Below are 24,009 nucleotides of genomic sequence, written 5' to 3'. Positions count from 1 at the left end.
CTCATTTTTGAAAAGAAAAAAGATTAAGAAATGTAGGCCTGCAGTTTTAAAATGAACTAAAGTGACAATAAAGATGGAACTAAAAGATCAAAAGGATAAAAAGATTAAATGAGCTTTAAGAATGCAAACAAGAGACTTACACATTTGAAATATAAAATCTCCATGGATTAAAATAAGTCAGAATAACAGGAAACAGCATAAAATCCTCTCACAGGAGCGCACCTTTGTCTAAAGGGAGAGAGAAAGCCTTGGCTTTGCCCTTTCTCTGGTGTTGGCATGTTCCCAACTTAAAATACTCTCTCAGTGACCAGGGAGGGGAGTTTTGATCCAGGACGCTGCTACTCCTCTTCTCGCCAGAAGAGGGCAGCAGCACAGAGAGGCGAGGACAGGCTGCGCTGAACAGGAAAGAGGCTATTTGCCTGTCTGAAATGACCCTGAAGTGTGCTGAGATCTCGCCTAGTCTTTAAGTCACTCCCAAATAATGCAGAAGCAAATATTCCTCCCTCTCTCTATTTTGACATTCATTCTCTCTATTCTTGATCAAGATTCAGTTCGATGAGCTTTTTTTTTTTCTCCTGTTACTTTAGCATCTGTGAATAGAGACTTTTCTTCTAGGCTTTAAGCCTCTGGATTCATTTGGCTGTCTGTGTGTGTGTGCTTGCGTGTGTGTGTGTTTCCTCATTTTTTAAAGCCTGTTTGAGATCTGGCCAGTTTTCTGAACACATACCAACATCCACATCCACACAAACAACCCATACCCTCTCCCATACACCTCACGTCATTCCCCTCCACCCATTACTTACAACATAAAGCCACTGACTCAGAACCACACACAGGCAGTGCACACCCCTCCCCCCCAATACACACGCTGACCTTTACCTTTATGCCTGTTCTCTCCCGAGTGGCTTCTCCCTGCCAGCCCTTCCCGTCCATCGTTGCAATGCTTCCTGTCTCCACCACAGATAGAGAAGAGAATGTTGTAAATGTATTGTTTGTTTTCCAGGGAGACTTTTATTTTTATTTTTATTTTATATTTTTATTTATTTCTGAGAGAGAGAGAGCGAGCGTGAACAGGGGAGGGTCAGAGAGAGAGGGAGACACAGAATCTGAAACAGGCTCCAGGCTCTGAGCTAGCTGTCAGCACAGAGCCTGAAATGGGGCTCAAACTCAAAAACCATGAGATCATGACTTGAGCCGAAGTCGGATGCTTAACTGACTGAGCCACCCAGGGGCCCCTCCAGGGAGATTTTTTTTAAAAAAGGGTTTTTCCCCCTGTAATCTATAAATAATGAATAATTCCATTAGAAATGTGATGAACAGTGTAACTTTTATGCAGAGTTTTTCAAGCTCAGTGCTTCATGCATTTACTCTCATGACAGGTGGGAAGATCATTCCACTGACATTACCATGTTTCCTAAAGTGTATTCCTGGGTTCTTCTAGGTAATGCATGCATTATAAAGGGAACCCTCTCTTTGCTCAAGTGGGTCTGAGGAATGCTGCTGTAAACTGACTCCTTTAATGCAGAACTCCCCTAAAGCATTTCATGTGATAATTTGCTCTGGTCCCTGCAGTATTTTCAAAACATATTGGCCAGGGAAACCTTATTTTTCCATCAAAACATTACATCTCTAAGCTCAGTGTTCATGGAAAATAATTTAGGAAGTAATGTTTTAATGACAGTAGTACATTTTCCTCTGTTCTGCACAGAAACTGTTTTACAGTTGCTCTTATTGAAGAGTTCAAATTTACCTCTGTATATTTCCATCAAATTGGCACTTCTTTATATTTTTAGTACAACGTGTAATAAAAAAAATCTGTGCTAGAGCCGATATGTGATTCAGAAGAGTCTCCTGAATCTTCAACGCAGAACAAGTGATTTTCATTATGTTTTATGTGAATAGGAGATTCTGTAATAGAGTTCTTAGAGGGGCACCTTGGGTGGCTCAGTTGGTTGAGCATCTGACTCTTGATTTTGGCTCATATCAGGATCCATGGTCCTGGGTGGAGCCCCACATCAGGCTCTACCCTGAGCATGGATCCTGGTTGGGATATTCCCTGTCTCTCTCTGTCTCTGTCTCTCCCTTCTCTCTCTTCCTCTTCCCTCTCCTCTACTCTTTCACATGCATGAAATAAATTATCTCTAACATTTTTTAAAAATATTTGAAGATCAGTAATATTTTTAAAAGATAATAGTCTAATTATATCTTGATCAGGTGTTTCTTTAGTTAGAATACCAGTACTTAATGCATGTTACTTGATAAAATTATCATGAATGCATCAATCAAAAGCAGTAGAAAGAGGGAGTGAGAAAGAGATTTCAAAGAGATGCCCCTGGGAAGAGTCACTGCAGATACAGCTCTGGTACAGATAGCCAGTGTGACAGCAACACCGGGCTCTCCTGTCAGCCTTCCTTGTCACTTTCCCATGATGCTACCCCCTGCGAAGCCATCCACGGTACTGAAGGCCCTTCATGACACTGTTAGGAGGTTTACTAGTGCACAAGACACAGAGTCTGAGTAGCACTAGTCTGAGTTAAGTAAAAATTAGTTATCTTCTTTCTAATATCAGAACACAAATGTGAAGCTGGTCTTTATGCCAAAACCCACCATAGTATAGTTTATCCTCTGTTTGCACAAGCTCGTGCAATATGCCCTCTAAACTGAAGAGAGAGCTTTGACCAAGGAGTAATTTCCTAGGAAATACAAGATGCCCAGGGACCTCAGACCTGATCTGTATCGAGTGAATGCTTCTTTCTTCCAAGTCATCATGTGCTTGCACTCATTCCTCAGGACCTCCTAGCCTTTGTGCTGAAAGGATGTCTGCTATGAAGGTTTGCATTCATAACAGGAATCAGAGAGTCAGACCCACTGATGCTTCGAGCACAACTTTCATCCACCACCTTAGGATGCTATGGAGGGTCAGGGCTAACTTTCCCAGAGCACATAGTCAAACCTATTTTGTAATAACTAAGCAATTATTTTATATTCCTTTAGAAAAAAATCACACAAGTGTCTTTCATAGTCTCCAATGTCTTTTTAGCACTAAGCACTCTAGTAGGCAGTATGAGTTTTTAAAATTTGACAAACATTTAAGGAATTATGTAATCAAAGGATGTAGCAGTGAAATGGCAGTTCTGTCATAGGATCCATTACCACCACTCTGGTCCTTGGACCTCTGAGTGTGCATCTCCAGTGAAGATGAATGTACCATTTCCTGGAGCAGGTCTTTCCACCCCAGTTAATGTTGTTAGAATGATCTTCCTTGTTCTGAGCAGAAAACGGGTCCCCAGTGGAAACCAACCATTGGGCAAAGTCCCACTTTGCCTCTGTTTCATGAAATTATCACAGACTCATGTCTCTCCACTCCCTTGACTTGCTGAGAATGATATTCTCCAAGTTCTGCTCCTATTTCTCTGTCTGTATGTTTGATCTCCTTTTTAAAACTTCTTGTTTAATGTTTTTTTATTTTTGAAAGAGACAGAGACTGCACTTTCTTTTAAAGAAATATCTCTATCACCCCCTTATCTGGGCTCCTTCAGAACATGCTAGTATGTCTGTGATGATGCTATCATTTAATTGTGACAAATTTCACATACACACAATGAATCCTTTTCTAGAACACCAGTTTTTAACACAAAATATATTCATTTCTAGTGGGAAGTAACCCGAACAGTATATGTCTGTTGGATACTATTGGTCAAGGTTTCAAAAGGCTTCCTTTCGTGGTACTCCCCACGTCTCGTGAATAAACTATAACATGTACACTAGTCACCACTAATGCATCTTTAACTTGTTGATTACAAATTATGTTCAAGCTCCGGGGCTCTAAAATCTTCCCTTAATCCTTCAAAGTACTGCATTGAAATGTGCTTTCCTTGAAGGCTATGAATGTAAAAAAAAAAAAAAAAAAAAAAAAAGCTGGTGTCACAATCTCATTTGAAAACTCTGATTGAGATAGCCTTTTCCAAGAACACATTCTTGAAACAAGATGTGCTGTTTTCTCCTTGAAGATTAGATTTAGTGGCAAGTCTCATAGACAATTGCTACTTGGTCAAGGCCACCTTGGTATTTGTCCAAGCAACCAGCTACTTCTCTATGGAGAGTCTTGCCTTAGATATTTCTGGTTTAGACAACAGGGTGCAAAGGCAGTCGTCTCTTCTCCACTGATCCTTTCATGCTGCTGCTTTCAGAATAAGATAATCCTGGACCCCATGACGTTCAGCGAGGCCAGGTTCCGGCCATCCCTAGAGGAGAGGCTGGAGAGCATCATCAGCGGTGCGGCGCTCATGGCCGACTCATCCTGCACGCGTGACGACCGGCGCGAGAGGATCGTGGCCGAGTGCAATGCTGTCCGGCAGGCGCTCCAGGACCTGCTCAGCGAATACATGAACAACGTAAGTCCTGGGCTCTGGGGCTTCACGCCTGGTGGTTTGGGTGCAGTCTTGTGGCTTTTAGAAGAGCGTGTATAGCAGAAAGAGAGGACAGATGTTTTCTGGAGAGAGTCAGGTGAAGCTGAAGAACCGCTTTGGAAGAGTAGTGTCCTGAGCTCGGCTCAGGATGCACTGTTAGCATGGAAGAGACTTGTTAGGAAAACTTTGGACGTTGACTGGAATGATTTCATGGTCATTTTGATGGCTGACCTTGGGTTGAGGGAAGATGCCAATGGATAAAAAATGGATGGTGGACGGAAATGACTGAGGATATAATGAAGTCCTCCTGTACAAAGTTAAGGACAGCTATAGATACTAATCTTCATCCTTAAGAGGCAATGATAAGCATATAGATTTTCAAATGTGTGTATAGGCTCGGTTAAGGTGGAAATGTTCCAGTGGCGGTACAACCTGGAAGAAGTATTGATTCATTGTGCAGCTGGAAGTGCTTATGAGAATTAATCCCTAGGTTTTCAAACAGGTGTCAGTGGTATCTAGTGATATTGAGACATAATAGCTGTCGTCTCCTACAGTTATAAAGTGGGACAGTTGTTACAGACCTGAAAACTGTGCAGAGAAGATGAAATCCATATTCTTTGTTGTGAAAGGCACTGAATTATGTTTATGTTGATTTGCTACCTTCATTCAGCTGAAGTGATGCTGGTGGTGCCCAGTGCTTGCAACCATGAATGATCTGGAGTTTCTCCCGTCCTAGACTCCTAGGTTTGAGAGAAGTCAGCACAAAGTGGTAAAATGTAGGTACAGTGAGGTCTTGAGATCACATGTTGAAGGAATGCTCTCTGTAGCAGTCAGGTAGGCAGCAGGGACACTGAAAACCTGCTCATGGCTTTTCAAGCCCGTGCTGGGTCCTGTTGGGACACCATGAAGTGACACTGAGACAACGCAGTCAACCCTGTCCTCCTTCCAGCCCAACCCTTCTTACCACCACCCCCAGCCCTGCTGACAGGCAGCCTCTGGGTAGAGCCAGGAGTCAGCATTGACAGTGCTGCTCCTGCCAGACTCCAGAGAACTTTGATCTAGAAAACAAAAAGCTGTAGAATGCCCTACAACCTAAACACCAAAAATCTGTCTCCTTCCATCAACCTTCAGATTCTTTGATTTGGAAAGACTTGCCCACTTTCAGCACACAGAAGATAAGGCATGGATGTCTAATGTGGATGCTTATGAGGATTTCTCCATACAACACTAGATAGCCAATATTTTCTGTGATTTTGGTTTATGGGTGCTACGCTGAGTAAAGCTAGAAATATTGACTGCCGCTATCTCTTATGCTGAGTGAATTTTTTGAATAGTGGATCTAACAAAAAAGAATGCTTATAACATCTGGGAGTCTGTGTTTGTTTTTAATAGAATAGCAATAGGCCTCTTGTTTGTGTATGGAATTTGGTTTTATATTAAGGCATACTGGTATTTCTATCAGTGAATGAGTATTGCCCAAGAAGAAGTAGAAACAGAGATCACAGTGATGGGTAAGATGTCAATATAAATAATTCAGAAAAAAAGTATATTCCTGGAATAGTAATCACAGAACGTGACTAAACAAGAATTGATAGAGAGGTGACCTTAGTAATTTTCAGGTTGGTGTCTACAATCCTGTCAAGTAGAAGCTTTTTCTTTCAGTGTAAACTCCTATAGATCAGCAAAGCTGATGGATTTTTGTATTTTATTGACTCTAGGTGCTTGTTTTTCTGTTCACAACCTTGTGATACAGGAATGTTTTATATTTTGTATTATGGAAACTTGGTTTCTACTTTGATATAGTTACAGATAATACATGGGTGGGCTTAGTGCTTAAATTTCAATGTGTGCAAATTCTCTTTACTTTGAACCATCAGGATCAAAGCCGTGAAATAAAACACCTCCCACTGACTTTGATGTAAACTGTATAACTTCACACTTCTTTGGTGATTTCCAGGTTGAACCGGGTGCAGCTGCATCAGCTCCATAGATCTGCCCAGTACACTCATTTCTACATTCAAAGTACCAATTTGTTTTGGTGTGACCTATGGTAATATAAACCCCACATACACCTCTATGCCTGGACCGAAAAGTCTGTTGTATTTAACAGCAAGCAGTAAATTAGTGGTGCCTAGGCTATTGGTTATAAGATACTTCTTTTTAAAGTTTGTGAGCTCTGGGAATAAATGTATTATCAAATTATCACTCTGCAGATTTTCATCTTAATAAGCTTAACAAGATCATTAGGGTAAAGAATTTATTAGATGGAGAAGAAATGATTTAAAAATGGGCATAACTGAGACTTCAAGATTCTAAAAATGTCCTGATCGTTCGCTGATGAAGATTTGACTTAGGAAGCTCATCCATAGGCAAAGCTTTTCTAAAACCCTAGAAATGCCACGCCTAGAAATCCCTCCCAGTGCAGGGAGTCGGTGACTGGGAAGAAGAGCTGTGTCCTAAGTGATGCGGAGAAGGTGTCTGCCTGGTCATGCGCCATGGGTTAGCCATTTGAGTTACACTGGGCTCAGGATGCTATCATTGTGCATATCATCCTAGATATTTCCTCAGAGGTATATACAAATTCGTGTGTGTGTGTGTGTGTGAGTGTGTGTGTATGTGAGAGAGAGAGAGTGTGTGTGTGTGTGTGTATATATAAATTGAAGATATAACAAAAGCCGGGCACTTCAGAGAAACTGGCATGAGAAAAAGTGCTGGGTAAACAGATGCATGTGGCAAAACTTATGATCACAGAGTATGGCTGTGATAGAAGAGAAAAGCCCTGGTGGCCTTATTTTATCAAGTTGGTGATGTAAGCCCAAGTGAGAAGGTTCTTTAAAAAATCCTCCTTTAAAGAGAACATCAGTATTGTCCGTATGCGAAGACTAATAATGACTCTCTCTCTGAAGGATGTGTGGCCTTTGGATGAGTGCCATCAGAGTGGTGCTTGGAGTATTATGCTGAGGACTATAAATAGTTCCAAATTATAATGAAGACATAAACTTTTCTCTGTAACTTACAATTTTAGACAGTTTTTTTTCCTGTGGCAGTACAAAATATCATAAAAGTGATCCCATGATAAGCAACCATTAGATGTGGTATTTTATTGATGAGGATTTTATTGTGGATTCGAATTTTATATTCATTCAACAAATGTGCTTTGGCTGCTTTGTGCCAGGCACTGTTCTAAGCTCCTGGGTTATAGATGGGAACCAAACTGACAGAAGTTCCTGTTCTCATGGTGCCTACACTCTAGTTGGGGGAGACAATAATTTGAGCCAAGGTCATCTCCGAAGATGATAAGTGACACGAGGGAATATAAAGCAGGGAGACAGAGAGCATTGGGTGTGGCCGTAAATAAGGATGGCTTGGAAAGTGTTCATTGAGCAGATACTTTTGTTCAAAGACTTTTGAGGTGAGAGAGCAAAGAGTGCTTGAGGTGGAAATAACAGCGAGATTGAGCACCTTGCTGCGAACGGGTGCCTGGTACCCAAGGGACCTTCACATGCATGCAGTCATGACTGTTAGGAAGGAGTGGGGCCAGCAGGAAGCCGGTCTGCAAGGTTACAAGGTGTCTGATTACCCTTGTGCAGCGTTTTTATGGAATTTGACTTTGACTTTAATGGAATGGGAGTTCGTTGGAGAGTGTTGGGAAGAAATGTGTCTGTTTTATGAACACAAAATAGGCATCGATCAGCGTGAATGGCAATTGCAGCTCTAATAGCCACCCTGTGTGGTATCTTTAGTTGGTATCTTCATCTTGCTTTGCTTGAACAGAAAATTCTGATTTTCTCAGATGTAACTGTTTGCAAAGAGCTCACTTTGCAATGCCTGGATACTCTGCTAGACAGATTGCATTTAGAAAGGGAGCTAAGTAGAAAATTTTGTTTCAAAGTTCTATCACCAAAAATATCCAACTATTCATATTCTTATAAAAGATGAGAAAAGCATAATACTCTAAGTACTAAACCTAAGTGTAGAACAACAGAGAGATGCATTAAACCATTACTTACTTGTGCTCAATTTGCTGTTAGGGCTTGGTGAGAATATGTATATGATGTTCAGATGTGGCTGACTTTGTGTGTTGTGGTGCTGTGCTGCCTGATTCAGTTTCACGTGCATAGACACAGTGTGTTGCTCTAACATATTTCTAAGACTATTGTAGAACTACCATTTTTTTAAACCATCATACAAAGTTTAATTGCACGATAATGGCAGAGAACCAGGTGGCATAAAGTAATGATTTGTCTGCTATGTTAAAATGTGTCACATTATTTTTTATTGTATTTTTATAAGTAGTTGAAATGATATATTTTTACAAAATATTTGATTCCAACTTTTTTCAAACCTCTTAAGGCACCTCAGTGGACCCCTGGGGACAGTTTGTAAACCACTAATGTAATGCACATGTTAAAAGCTGATGTGGGAGCATATACACATATTACAAGTGCCTGAAGAATCATTGTCCTAGTCTTTGCCAAAGAGTGTAATTTACTGTACAGAGGGTTCCCAGTGGGTCCAATTTGTGAGGGATGAGGTCTGAAATGAGGTCTGAAAAGTTCATGCTCAGCCCGAATCTTGGTCCCGCACAGCACTAAGGCTCCAGAATTCAACAGTTTATTAGTAACACATGAAGTGATATCCAGAGTGGAGGGAACTCTAAAAATAGTGAGCTTGTATACTGTTTCGTTGTTCTTTGTTCTTTAAGAATGCAAGAGAAAAGTATGTTTATTGTAGATGATACAAAATGATTTATGCTATCACCCCTAAAGATACTCATTGTGAGCAACTTTGTATACGTCTTTCCAATGTTTTTGAGCTTCAGTGATACATTTGTACACACACAGAGGAGCACAAAGGCATGTTATACCTTGAGTTTTAAAAAAAAAGTAGACTCATTGCATATGGCATTTTGTAATCTCTTCTTAATATTTTGTGAATATGTTACCATATCAATAAACATTCTCTAATCTTAGGTTTTGCTGGCTGCTCACCATTTTGTTATATAAATGTGTAATAATTCATTGTAAAGCAATTCATTCTGAGAGTATTTCTTACAGAAGACTGCTGGGAAAGAGAAGTAGGGAAGCCTTTTCATGCTGGCAGTGTAGAATATTGCTCTAGACCTAAAGAATGACCAAGAAAACAAAGTGAGAAAGTGGGGAGGCACAGCTTTACAGTTTACATGCTTTTAAGGGATCCCCGAGAATTTCATGCAGTGAAATTTTTATATGTAAAGACATTTTAAATGTCTTTGAGGTTTTACTTAAACTTCTCAGTAGGTGAAGTTGGCTTTTCTGTATAACCCTGATTTTTTCATTTATCAGAGTTTCTCTGAGTTGACTGGCTGTAATACTGCAGAGAGATCTAGGACAACCAGCAGACAAGTTCAGTAGTTGGATTTGATCTAGGTTCCCAGAGAAGGCCCTCAAAGCTTCTAAAGAAAGTGCCATCAGAAAGATAATGTTGTCATAGAAATTGTTATGCTGCTAAACTTCTCCCAGAGGGGGAGATAGAAGAAGGACTGAGTAGCTGTTATCACTTAATATGGCTAGTTGTTAATTACACATAAAAATTGTTTTGAGTTTTATCTAGGCCTTCTCATTTCTGTCCTTTCGGTTACTATGTAGAAGAGGGGGTGAAATTCACAGATGCCAGCTTGGCTGATGAAACGTGTCTCTACTGGAAGGTTTGGCTTAATATAGAATAGAAAGTAATGTTTGAAAATGCAGCTGAGCCCTTTTTGACCATGGGTTGCCCATACTTCCCTATAAAAGGCCTCCATTTTATGAGGAAATTTAGAGGTGTCTTAATGGGATTGGAAGCTACTCTCAAGGGAAGGATATCCAATATCCTAATTTGATTCAGCCTGTGGAGAGAAGCTTTCCCTTGTCTTCTACTTATTTTCTTTTTTTTTTCCCTCTCTTCATACTCTGTGCCTTCAAATGTGTTCAATGCTCTCATCTCCATGAATTTTGAGCTTCAAATTCATCTGTGCAAGTATGCTTCTTATATAAAACTTTTGCTCTATGAAGAGATCATTTTTAAATTCTTTTTTAGTTGATATTCGTTACTCAGACATTGAAAAAGTACATTTAGGTTACCTAACCCTTTTCCTTAGGTCTAAAATTATTCTTTGAATCTACCCTTACTGGGAAATACGGTTGGAAAGATATGTCTTTTGGATAGCACATACACTTCATCTTTGGATTACATTGCGCTCCAATTTGCCCCATTGCCAGGAAGTTTTCAGTGTGACTCCTGGAGGTACACTGGCACTTGTACAGAGTAACACATTTAAAAAAAGAATATACTTAACATATTTTTTATTTTTATTTTTATAAATTTTTTACTTATTTTTATTTTTATTTATTTTTATGTTTTACAAATAGTTTATTGTCAAGTTGGTTTCCATATAACACCCAGTGCTCATCCCCACAAATGCCTTCCTCCATGCCCATCACCCCCCTTCCCCTCCCCCCCCCACCCATCAGTCCTCAGTTTGTTCTCAGCATTCATGAGTCTCTCATGGCTTGCCTCCCTCCCTCTCCCCCACTATTTCCCCCCTTCTTCTCCCCCATGGTCCTCCGTTAAGTTCCTCCTAATCCTCCTATACGTGCAATCATATGGTATTTGTCTTTCTCTGCCTGACTTATTTCGCTCGGCATAACACCCTCAAGGTCCATCCATGTTGCTACACATGGCCAGATTTCATTTTTTCTCATTCTTAGCAGATTTTTTAAAATTTAAGCTTATTTTGAGAGAGAGCGAATGAGCGGGGGAGGGCGAGGGAGAGAGAGAGAGAATCCCAAGCTGGCTCCACACCATCAGCATAGAGTCCCACGTAGGGTTTGAACTCACGAGCCATGAGATCAAGACCTGACCAATTGGACACTTAACCAACTGAGCCACCCAGACGCCCCTCATAGTCCGTTTCTGACGGTGTTCAACTAAGTTTGCTATAGTGGGACCTGAGAAACCCAAGGGAGTGTTAAGGAGGTATGTGGAACAGCACTGCTCAGGCATCGGTGGTGAGAGAATGTCCAGCTGTGTCAGTGAGGCATACTCCTCAGGGAATAATGACGGTGAGAGAAATAGTGTCATGAACAGATGTCCCACAGAGTACAACAGTGCTCTGAGGGGCTCCAGGAAGAGGTGGAGACTGGCAAGTGGTTGGTTAGCACAGAGCACAGGTATGGGTAACATCTAGTCCTCATGGGAACATGCCAGGTCTCCTTGGTCTTAATCCACAGTATGGGGTGATTATTCTGGTAGGAGAGTTAAGCCCCTGAAAAGTACATCATGCTGTATACCTGTTTGCTGTTACTTATTAACAGTTGTAATAAGCTGTTAATCATATCATTACATACAATTAAATGACATACAGGATCCCAGAACAGATGGGTCTGACTAGATTTGTTTCCTTTGGATCATCAAGATCAATTCTTTTTTTTTTTTTCTTAAATAGTTTATTGTCAAGTTGGTTTCCATATAACACCCAGTGCTCCTCCCAACAAGTGCCCTCCTCCATGCCCACACTCCTGCTTCCCCGCTCCTCCACCCCCATCAGCCCTCAGCCCTCAGTTTGTTTTCAGCATTCAAGAGTCTCTCATGGTTTGCCTCCCTCCCTCTCCCCAACTAATTTTCCCCTTCTTCTCCCCCATGGTCCTCCGTTAAGTTCCTCCTAATCCTCCTATACGTGCAAACATATGATAATTGTCCTTCTCTGCCTGACTTATTTCGCTCAGCATAACACCTTCAAGTTCCATCCATGTTGCTACTCATGGCCAGATTCATTCTTTATCATTGCCATATAGTATTCCATTGTATAGATAAACCACATCTTCTCGATGAGGGATGCTGAGCATGATTTCATGTGTCTGTTGGCCATCTGGATGTCCTCTTTGGAGAAGTGTCTGTTCATGTCTTCTGCTCATTTCTTCACTGTATTTTTTGTTTTTTTGGTGTGTATTTTTGTGAGTTCCTTATAGTTTTTGGATACTAGCCCTTTATCTGATATGTCATTTGCAACTATCTTTTCCCATTCCGTCAGTTGCCTATTAGTTTTATGGATTGTTTCCTTTGCCGTGCAGAAGCTTTTTATCTTGATGAGATCCCAATAGTTCATTTCTGCTCTTGATTCCCTTGCCTTTGGGGATATGTCACGTAATAAATTTGTTGCCATTAAGGTCAAGGAGGTTGTTTCCTGCTTTCTCCTCTAGGGTTTTGATGGTTTCCTGTCTCACATTCAGGTCCTTGATCCAGACAGAGACCCAGCAAAAAAAGAGAACTGCAGGTCAATATCCTTGATGAATACGGATGCAAACATCTTTATCCTGAATGAGAGTTGGCTAAAACAACCAATTATAGATAAGACCCAAAAGGACTGAAGGTTGGCAATTATTAGACACAGATTATAAACTGTCTCTAAAGAAATTGAAGAGAGTGTTGGAAATGTGATGAAGGATCAGAGACTGTCAAAATTGAATGGGAGTCTTAGAAGGCAGGGCTGGGAGTTGCGTGGTAGAGGAACGTGGGTTTACCTGAAGGGGTGGGACTGGAAGGGCTGCCACAAGCCTGGAATAATGGGGAAAGACGGGATAGGGTAATTGAAGGTGTCTGGAGCAGTGCTGGCAGTAACCTCCTGAGCAAAAGCTATTTGTCTCTTGTAGGAACCCTTTGGCTAGATCTCAGTCACATTATCCACAGTGGACTTCTAGAAGGAACAGAAAAGGTCAAATCACCAAGAAAACTAAATGAAACAGGAAATGAAAATAAATATCTGTTTTAACAGTAAAGTTAAGTCCCATACTCAACATTCTAGCTAGTTTCTTTCTCTTTATCAAATAGATCCCTCTACTGAGTCCTTGAAAGTTGGTTCTGAATCATACAAGGTCAATCAATATGATGAGGAAGAGCAAGTGATGTTATGAGACAGTAAGGGACTGTCTTTGATTTAGTCAATGAGCAGAGATTGTTGACAGAGTTGACTGCTGAGTCCTCAGATTTGGCCATCCTACTTCAGATAGCCTGGACAGCACAATCCATCAATTGATCTTGGGAGAGCCTTTCTGCTATTTCAGGGAAGATCTCAAAACTGTCAGGGAAATCAGCAAGCTGTACACCACCACCAGAACCATGAGGCTGGATAAACTTTTTCTTTGTGTTTCAAAGGATACAAGAGACCCGTAACCCTGGATTTCTTGTTCCTGGATGGGTTGTTCCAAAGATAAGCTCACAAGGGCCACTTTTCTTGGGTCTAATCCTGCCTGGACCCCATCCTGAAAAGTTTCTCTTGATTCATTCAGGAAATTGTTATACTCAGAGAACTAAGTGTTTCACTGGTGGGGATGCCTCCCTCTGTGTCAAACACACCAGGTTCTTTGCTGCTTCAGTGACTTTGCACTTAGCATCCTTCTGACTGGAATGTTCTTTCTCAAACTTCACATGGCTGGCTCCTTCTTTCAATTCGAATGCATTGCTCTTAATATCATTAGTGTATTTCTGTGAGAGGTCCTGCCAGCCTATAGAATCCAGCATCTGTTTGTGTTGTTATTGTCTGGTCTTCCACTGGATTTTAAGTTTCCATGAAAGGAATGCTGTCTTGTTCACAGTCCCCAGAATCTAGAGTGTCTAGTCTGCTAAATATTTTTGAAATTAATAAATTAATTCTCTTGCATTCTGTAATAATAATGAGGAGGGGGCACCCGGGTGGCTCAGTCAGTTAAACGTCTGAGTTAGACTCCGGTCATGATCTCAGTTTGTGAGTTCGAGCCCTGCATCGGGCTCTGTGTTGACAGCTCGGAGCCTGGAGCCTGCTTCAGATTTTGTGTCTCCCTCTCTCTCTGCCCTCCCCCTACGCATACACACACACTCAGTCTCTCTTTCTCTCTCTCTCTCAAAAATAAATAAACATTTAAAAATAAGAATAGGGGCACCTGGGTGGCTCATTCAGTTAAGCATCCAACTTTGGCTCAGGTTATGATCTCACGGTTAATGGATTCAAGCCCTGTGTCGGACTCTGTGCTGACCGCTAGCTCAGAGCCTGGAGCCTGCTTCAGATTCTGTATCTTTCTCTCTCTCTCTCTCTCTCTCTCTCTCTCTCTCTCTCTCTCTCTCGCTGACCCTCCCCTGCTCACACTGTCTATCTCTCTCTCTCAGAAATAAATAAAGCATTAAAAAATAAAAAAATAATAATAGAAGGAGGAAGAAGGAAGGAGAGAGAGAAGGAAAAAGGACAGTAACAACATAACCCATGTGTTTTGAGTCCATTGAGTCCAATGTCTTGGAACAAAATGGTTCATGTTTTCTGTCTGCTCTACTCCATAGATCAGACGACAAATTAGCTAAAGTTAACCTTACTTAGCTTCTTCATGACTTATTTTGAAGTGCCCAGGTATTGCCCTATAGTTAAAACTATATGTAAGTCCCTGGCAGAGACCCAAAATTATCCTAATAATTATAAGTAGAGAAAAAAATGATAAAAAATGTGCCACTTGCTTGTTTTTCAGTTCAAAGAGCCCCACCAAGCAGCTTATTCTTAATTCTACCATTTTAAGTACTTCTCTCGAGTGAGCTGTTTGGGCATGAGTCCCTGAGGGATGTATGTGAGGCGCTGGAAGGAGCTGAGTCATTTATAGTCATATAGAATTCCACAGGCTAGGCTGGACTAGGGACTTTGGAAAATACTTAACTCACTTCCTGAAAGGCATAAAAGGGTTTGTATATGTATCTAAGAGATAAGTCAACATAAGAAAGGGTCTATTCAGCTGTTGGACGTTAGAAAGAGGCCCAGCCCCAGCCTGTGGAGTCAGTCTCCTGAAGAGGGGATTGATAATCTCTAACTTTACCAAGTACCCCAAGTGATTTCTATGAGCAGGTGACTTAGGAAACCCCTGAGGCAATAAGTCTGTGGATCACATCAAGAGTTGATTTAACATAGCATGGGCTTAAAAAGGGTTTTCTTTTTTGTGAATGGAGAGAAATACTTTTGTAAGACAGCATAAAATGAACATCACCTGGGAGCTCTGGTTGAGCTACTTTTCATCTCAGCCTGGACATTCAGGATTTCAGAAGAGGCTTGTGAAACTGGATAGCTAATCCCTTCTTTGAATTCCTTAGAAATAGACAAGCAAAGCTGAACCAGTAACTCACCTGTGAGCTATTAAACTGAAGGGCAGCTGTTCCTCCCACCCCCAAGCTCACCTCCTTCAAACGCACTTCTTCCTACACATCTACTCCTCCGTTTGTTAAAAGACAGTGTATCATCCTTGGAAGGACTCTGCTCTCAATAAATGCCAGAACTAAAATATCCAGTCTCACAGATGATTCAAAATCCTTTCTCTTAACAGCTTAATTGCTGATTTCAGTTTCTACTAACTCTGCAGGTTTGGCTGCAGCTGACAGATTTATAGCATCATCCCAGGGCTTTGCCTTTGCCGGTTGATACCTTGAATTGAACTTTTGTTTCAGGTTCTTTTGGTGACTATTCTAGAGTACTGTTTCCGAGAGGAAGCAGTGTTTCACCTGACTGCCCTTGGGATTCTTAAATCTTTTTTTGTATCAGCGCCACATAGGGAAAAACATGGATGCTAGGGCCCAACCAGGCCAAGTTTCCCAGGGAATTCTCATGCCTCCAGATCTGTACCAACCTTGAACTAGGCCAGCATTGGGGAATCACCCAACTTAACATCATTAGACTCAAAGACAGGTACCGTATTTTTAATTTTTCAAAGGTTCTATTTATTATTATTTATCTTCACCCTCCAATACCCCCACCCCTGCCAGCAAACCAGTGAACACCTCTGCAGGCAGGTATTTGCATTGCCTTCCTCCTTTTCTCCTGAGGTTTTCCAACAGCACAAGATGGGCATGTTATGGAAATTTCATCTCAACAGAAGAAAAGACAACATGGGCTCTTTTATTATTCATTCTGCACACTTAGAGGTTAGAGGGAATCCCTGAAGTGGCCTGAGGTCTGGTGGCTAATTTCACACTTTTGATCCCTGCCAAAAAAAGATGAAAATCCTTTGGGAGAGGTGTTTTTCTCTGTTTTCATGAAACGTTTAGAAATAGAATTCTCTAAACATCCTATCATAGATAATGCCTCTTTTATCACCCCTGGCCTGATTTTATGCTTCTTATCCCTTGTCTTTGCTCCCTTTCCTTCATCTGTCGGTTTTCCTTCCACCATTTATAAAACCTATGAAACCATATCTCTTTATACATATATATAAATATATAAATCCTAAATATATATATGTATAACATACATGTATATTTTTTTTAGGATTCTCAAAGGATCCCCATCCATTTTCCTAAAGTCCTCATTTCCTAATTTCAGGCTATTTCGATGAAAATGAGCAGCAAGGTGTTTGTAAAAAAAAATCAAGTGGTAAAGGACATTTTTCCAAGTAACACAAATAGAACTGAAATTGAAATTCAAGTCTTCTGGCTTCTTCATTGCCTCTCTGATTCTTTCTATTGCCTCATGATTTATATTTGAATGCATTTAGATATAACTTTGGATTTTTAATATTCTTTTTTCTCCACTTGAAACCCTAAACCATTTATGTTTTCCCTAATATTCCTTTAGATTCCTCAGTGTTAGTCATATGGTAGACTCGGGATAAGTGTTTCTCTTGTAGGCATCTATAGATCCAAGCAAAACCCCGTCAAATCCCCAAAATAGAAAGCAGACAATAGCAGCCTTGTGGGAGGGACAGCCACTCGAATGAGTCATAGAGAGGGGGCAAAAGGACTTTTGTTGGTGGAAGTAGGTGTTAATGGGTCAATTAAATCTGAGGGTTTTGTTTTTGTTTTTGTGTTTTCCCAACAATCCAGACTCTTCTGGCTCCAGTCTCTAGTTGGAGGCTATAGACCTTTTAGTAGACAACAGTAAAAGCAATAACCATAACAGCAAGCCATGGTGTGTCAATTTGTCCAGGGGTTCAGTGAAGTGACTCTGCTTTAAACTATAGCCATGTCTTTCCAAACACCTACCTTTTACCCTTTTCTGAAAATAAACCTTTGCCTGCAGCCTAGATGAGAAGAGAGGATCTGAAGGTCTAACTGCTTTTTAAATGAAATTTCAAGTACTCATCTGGTTATTAACCTCACCTTTACCCTTCCTTTCCTCCAGAAGAAGCAGATGCCTCAACTGTGTACACCTTTGAGGGTTTTACAGTATGAATTGGGTCCCTGCTGCTGGCTTAGGATTCTTTTTTCAGACCTACTAAATGAGTTAGTACACCTCCCTCTGACATCTACTTTCAAAATATTGCCATACCGTTTTCTCCTATTTTCTTTGTCCTTAAGGACTAATGCCTTTAAAAGAAAACTGTTTTGTCATTTGAATGGGTTTCAGAAAAGAGCAGTTATAAATCCATGGGTTAAATCTGCCATCTTCACTGATCCCATTCACAATTGCACAAAAAACCATAAAATACCTTGGAATAAACCTAACCAAGGATACAAGAGATCTGTATGATGAAAACTATAGAAAACTTATGAAGAAAATTGAAGAAGACACAAAGAAATGGAAAAACATTCCATGCTCATGGATAGGAAGAATAAATATAGTTAAGATGTCATTACTACCTAAAACACTCTACACATTCAATGCAATTCCAATCAAAATTGCACCAGCATACTTCTCAAAACTAGAACAAACTATCCAAAAATTTGTATGGAACCACAAAAGACCCCGAATAGCCAAAGTAATACTGAAAAATAAAACCAAAACGGGAGGTATCACCATCCCAGACTTCAGCCTCTACTACAAAGCTGTCATCCTCAAGACAGTATGGTATTGGCACAAAAACAGACCCATAGACCAATGGAACAGAATTGAGAACTCAGAAGTGGACCCAAAAGTATACAGCCAACTGATCTTTGACAAAGCAGGAAAGAATATCCAATGGAAAAAAGACAGCCTTTTTAACAGATGGTGTTGGGAGAACTGGACAGCAACATGCAGAAGAATGAAACTAGATCATTTTCTCACACCATGCACAAAAATCAACTCAAAATGGATAAAGGACCTGAACGTGAGACAGGAAACTATCAACACCCTAGAGGAGAAAGCAGGAAACAACCTCCTTGACCTCCACCGCAGCAACTTCTTACTTGACACATCCCCAAAAGCAAGGGAATCAAGAGCAAAAATAAACTGTTGGGACCTCATCAAGATTAAAAGCTTCTGCACAGCCAAGGAAACAACCCAGAAAATTAATAGGCAACCAACGGAATGGGAAAAGATAGTTGCAAATGACATATCAGATAAAGGGTTAATATCCAGAATCTATAAGGAACTCACCAAACTACACGCCCGAAAAACAAACAACCCAGTGAAGAAATGGGCAGAAGACATGAACAGACACTTCTCCAAAGAGGACATCCAGATGGCCAACAGACACATGAAACGATGCTCAGCATCCCTCCTCATCAGGGAAATACAAATCAAAACCACACTGAGATACCACCTCACGCCAGTCAGAGTGGCTAAAATGAGCAAATCAGAGAACTCTAGATGCTGGCGAGGATGTGGAGAAACGGGCACCCTCCTACACTGTTGGTGGGAATGTAAACTGGTACAGCCCCTCTGGAAAACAGTGTGGAGGTTCCTCAGGAAACTAACAATAGAACTCCCTTATGACCCAGCAATAGCACTGCTAGGAATTTACCCAAGGGATACAGAAATGCTGAGGCATAGGAGCACATGTACCCCAATGTTCATAGCAGCACTCTCCACAATAGCTAAAACATGGAAAGAGCCTAAGTGTCCATCAACAGATGAATGGATCAAGAAGATGTGGTTTATCTATACCATGGAATACTACATGGCAATGAGAAAGAATGAAATCTGGCCATGTGTAGCAACATGGATGGACCTTGAGGGTGTTATGCTGAGCGAAATAAGTCAGGCAGAGAAGGACAAATATCATATGTTTGCACGTATAGGAGGCTTAGGAGGAACTTGACGGAGGAACAAGGGGGAGAAGAAGGGCGGAAATGGTGGGGGAAAAGGAGAGAGGCAAACCCTGAGAGACTCTTGAATGCTGACAAAAACTGAGGACTGATGGATGTGGGGGGGAGGGGGGATGGGCATGGAGGAGGGCACTTTGGGGATGAGCACTGAGTGTTATGTGGAAACTAATTTGACAATAAACTATTTGTTAAAAAAAAAAAATCTGCCATCTTCAGCCACACCATTTAGGAAAGATTATAGGTTTCTTCCCTATCTGTGTCCAGGGTCCATGTCATTTTACACCCTACCTTGACGGAGGAGATGAATACAGCTGGGCCAATCAAAGCATTTTCAAAGTGAGGTGAGAGTTTTAGATAAAAGTGGAAGGGAAACATATTCCTAACCAAAGCATTATAGATGTTGGTTCCAATTTAGACCTTGAAGAAAGTGTGGTTGTGAATACCAATCTTGTTGTTGTTTGTGTAGGATAATTAATTATAGAAGCAGAACATTTATCACATGGTAACCTAATCCTTCAGAAACTTTCACTGTATTTAAGTCTACTTGATGCTGTCTTCCTCTTACTGACTGACTGATAGCAGTAATAGCAGATAGATTAATTGATGTTATTATCTCAACCATTTTCTTAGAATCCGGTAATTTTTAGTGTCTCTCCCAAAATACTTAGAGCTGCAAACTTTCTTCACTGAAATGTCTTTGTAAATGGAAAATTCTTGTAAAGTTGTTTGTTTTCTAAAGACTACTCGAAGTCAGTCAAATTTATCTTGTGAATTATTTGCTATTTTCCCCCTGTGGTGTTATTTTATATATGACTCTGGCACTCATGTTTTTATATCCTTAGAACTTTTATCAGGTATGTGACTGAATGATTTGATTTATAAACAGCCATATTGATATTTCTATCAATTCATATTGTTATAAAAATTTATATCCAGCTGACAAAGTGAGTGATAAGAAAAAGAGACATGAGATATTTAATACTCCAGACAGCCATTGTGGAAGCTCTTATAATTTATCCCTAATATATGGTGATTATTAGCATGTCAGCTGATTAAATTTTCCCTACAAAATAAATACATCCACCCAGTAATTCTCACAAAACAAAGACTATTTGCTGGCAAGTCACATGGAGTTTGACATATATTTGAAGGGTAAGAAAAAATAAGTTGGTTTATTATTTTGAGATTACATTTGGTGTAGACCTAGATTCTTCCGGGTTCCCAGTAGTGAGTGAGGAAGACATGGGAATGAGTATTCCCCACTTCCTCCCCCTTACCTACCTCTCCCTGAGCAGTCTTGATGCTAATTGAATTAAATATTTGGTTTTCATATAAAATTTCACTTGGAAAAAAACAGATCCTGCTGGCAAGATAGATTTTGAAAATTAATGATGTACTTTATACCCCTAAGACTTTTGTCTGAAGTAACCAGATAATTGACAGGAAAGTTAATTGTAAGCCATCAATTATTTAGGTACCTGGCCAATCTGTGATTATACTCATGGATCTAAACATTATGATAAAATAGAGAAGCTCAGCTCTTTGCAGATAGGCAGCCCTGTATGGAAATATCCAGATGAGTACAAAGGATGAGTTGTTCACTGCATTCTAGCTATCAGTTTAGTTGTAAAGAGTCTACGCAAACAAGTGAGAATGGATTTGGTCACCTCTCTGTCTCTGCCCCGAGTTTCCTAGCAGCCCCTGGTCTGACCTGCGGCTCCACGGAGCCTCTCTCATAACTCACCACAGGCTCGATGCTGTGCCCCTCAGGCCAAGAACAGCACACTGATGACAAGGTGTGATGCCAAGTCTCTTGGCACTCATCATTTTCATTATTTTCTTTAGAAATTGTCATGATTTGCAGTTTTTAGAATAACATAAACAATATTTACAGCAGAAATAAATTAGGTGTTCTAAAATATCTCTATAAAACATTTTTTCTTTATAGTGTATCAGTTTCTTCCCTGATCACTATAGATGAATTGGAGGCCTTTTCCTACACTGTAATGATATATTGAATTATACCAATGCAGTTTACCAGAACTAATGCTTACTCACTTGCTGGGTAAATCAATCTGTTCATTTTCTGTAACACAAGAAGGAAATGATAACGGATAAACTTGGGGATAATGTTTTAAATTTCTATAAAGTTATTATAGTAACAAAATATTTGCTGTAGGGCTACTCACTGGCAGGGTAGGAGAAATTTTGTTTGTTTAAAAAATTTAAAAAACTGCAGTGCTTGTGTGGTTCATTCAGTTAAGCATCCGACTTCGGCTCAGGTCATGATCTCATGATTCATGGGTTTGAGCCTGTATCGGGCTCTGTGCTGACAGCTAGCTCAGAGCCTGGAGCCTGTCTTTGGATTCTGTGACTCCCCCTCTCTCTCTGACCCTCCCCTGCTCACAGTCTGTCTGTCTGTCTGTCTCTCTCTTTAAAATAAATAAAACATTAACAAAATTTTTTTAAAAATTAGAAAACTAAAATTTAGAGTTGAGCACCTAAAAATGGAAAGAATATTGTTAACAATGTATTGAGTATCCATAAGAGTATAGAGTGATGTGTAATAGAACCGGTGACTTATTTTGGAGCTCTTTACTGTTATAAGACTATGAAGTCCCTTCCAAATAACAATGACAGATAGCAGTATAGAAATAGGTAGATAGGAATCAGGGTTGGAGAGGAACAATTAGGTCAAGATCCTGAATTATTTATGTCAGAGGAAGCACTTGAACTGTTTGGAAGGCAAGTAGGAATACAAGAAGTTAGAGAAAAGGTACTTTAAGTGTAAGGAATGAAACAGGGTAAAATTCATTGTACAAATGTGTGTGATACATCCTGAGCACTCTGCATAGGTCAGCTTGATTGGATAAAAGGACTTTAAATAGAGAGAAAAAGACTTTGCAAAGGAAGGTTGACCTTAGATTGCAGACGACTAGAATTCCAAATTGAGAAAGGCATGCTTTATTGTGGTAGGCAGTTGTTTATTGAAAGTTTTTCAGTTTGGTTTCGTTTGTATGTGAGGGTGATACTGGGTAACACGTGCATTATTGGGGAACAGCCTCCTGCCTATACAGCACAGAGTAGCTTCTGAGAGTGAACACTGGAGATTGGAGGCCTAGAGACACATCAGTGGACTCTTACAGAAGTGCAGACAGAAAAATGATAAGAGTTGGAAACAGGGAGAAGACGGGGATGTGAAAAGGAGAAAAACGGATTAAAGGAAAAAGGTTAGAAGTAACTTGATGACTAGTTTTCCTTTGCTTTGTGTTTGTTTGTTTGTTTGTTTGTTTATAGGAGAGGATGGGGAAGAAACAATGACATTGCTTTTACGTTCTCATGAGCCATATTTATTGTTCATTTAAATGGCAGGTCTCTAAGTTGGGGATAATATAATTCATAGACAATATTATTCCCTACACACACACACACACACACACACAGGCATTTAACAGTGTTTGAAAGTTGGCCACATACTTGATCATATGATGTTTTATCACTATGTAAATATGTATCTTCGTCTGCTTCTTACTGTATTCACACAGTAAAACATTTTTGTCTTTGATTTAACATTGACATTTGCCAGAAGCTCTTGGTATGAAGTGTGTTGCAGTCGCTCCCAGTCCTGGCATCTCACACCTCATGGTCCATTTATGGGCTGAGTCTCCAATGGCCAGTCTAGAGAGTGGGCCTGACAAACTACCCATTATCTGCCCCTCGGGTGCTCATTATTGGTGCAATGTATGGGGCATAATTTTTAAAATGTTATTTTATAAATGGAAAACATTATTTCTTGGAGAAAAAGTGGCCTTAAAAGAATATATTTGTTTGTCTTGGGTTTATTGAATCTGAGTGGGTCATTTAACTTTCTCAATACTTTAATGGTACATCTAAAATTGTTGGAAAATGATCAGAAGTATGAGATTTCACAAAAATCTCAAACATACTCCTTAAGAATAGTCAAGGATCTCCTCCAAGGATGATGTGCTACCTGGAATCCACCTTTTGGTAGTCTCTGCCCTAGGACAGCTATGGTTTTAATAGTCATGCAGTTCACTCAAAGCAAGGTGATATTTCTATTAGTCAACAGTGTTCAGATATGTATTTGCTATCTATTATGAACAGATCACTCCTCTAGACACAATGAGGAATACAAAGTTGAATAGAAGAGCCACTGTGTGTAACTTCAAGGAAATTGTAATGTCCAGAAATATACTACTCTATTCATTATCTCTGATTTCAAATAGCTACATTTTGAACACTGTGTTTATTCATGACATGAGAAATAAAGTGTTAGGTTGATTAAGATGAATCTGATTCAAATGATATTTGATACATTATTATCCAAGAAAGGGAGTATTACCTACTACACAGAAAGTGATAGATCTGCCGGGTTTCCAGTCAGCCTGAGGCCAATTTCATTTAGCTTAGGTGATAACAATGGAGTTTATGAAGCAGCTTCATGTATATGCAGACATATTTGATAGGTTCAGCCTCTCAGTATGGTTTGAGATATCACTGGGAAATGTTCTTTTTGCCTTGATACATTATCAAGTGATACAGTCCAACCAGTGCTGAAAAAAAGCATGGTGGTAGTTAGCATATTCCTGACTTT

The 24,009-nt window shown here is 40.1% G+C and overlaps 1 protein-coding gene across 3 annotated transcripts in view; it reads left to right on the top strand.

The window, feature by feature from the left end:
- Positions 1 to 24,009, top strand: part of CTNNA2 (catenin alpha 2) — a 964,097-nt gene that overhangs the window by 248,871 nt on the left and 691,217 nt on the right. For all 3 annotated transcript variants that reach the window (XM_039238114.1, XM_039238113.1, XM_039238115.1), the window contains exon 6: positions 4,191 to 4,394. In XM_039238114.1, the coding sequence (XP_039094045.1) occupies positions 4,191 to 4,394 (204 nt within the window). The remainder of the gene's footprint in view (positions 1 to 4,190; positions 4,395 to 24,009) is intronic.

The sequence above is a fragment of the Hyaena hyaena genome, unplaced genomic scaffold (genome assembly GCF_003009895.1).
Source record: "Hyaena hyaena isolate Hyena2069 unplaced genomic scaffold, ASM300989v1 scaffold_136, whole genome shotgun sequence".
NCBI classification, from domain to species: domain Eukaryota; kingdom Metazoa; phylum Chordata; class Mammalia; order Carnivora; family Hyaenidae; genus Hyaena; species Hyaena hyaena.
The sequence above is the reverse complement of the archived record's forward strand: the minus strand, read 5'-3'. Positions and strand labels throughout refer to the sequence as shown.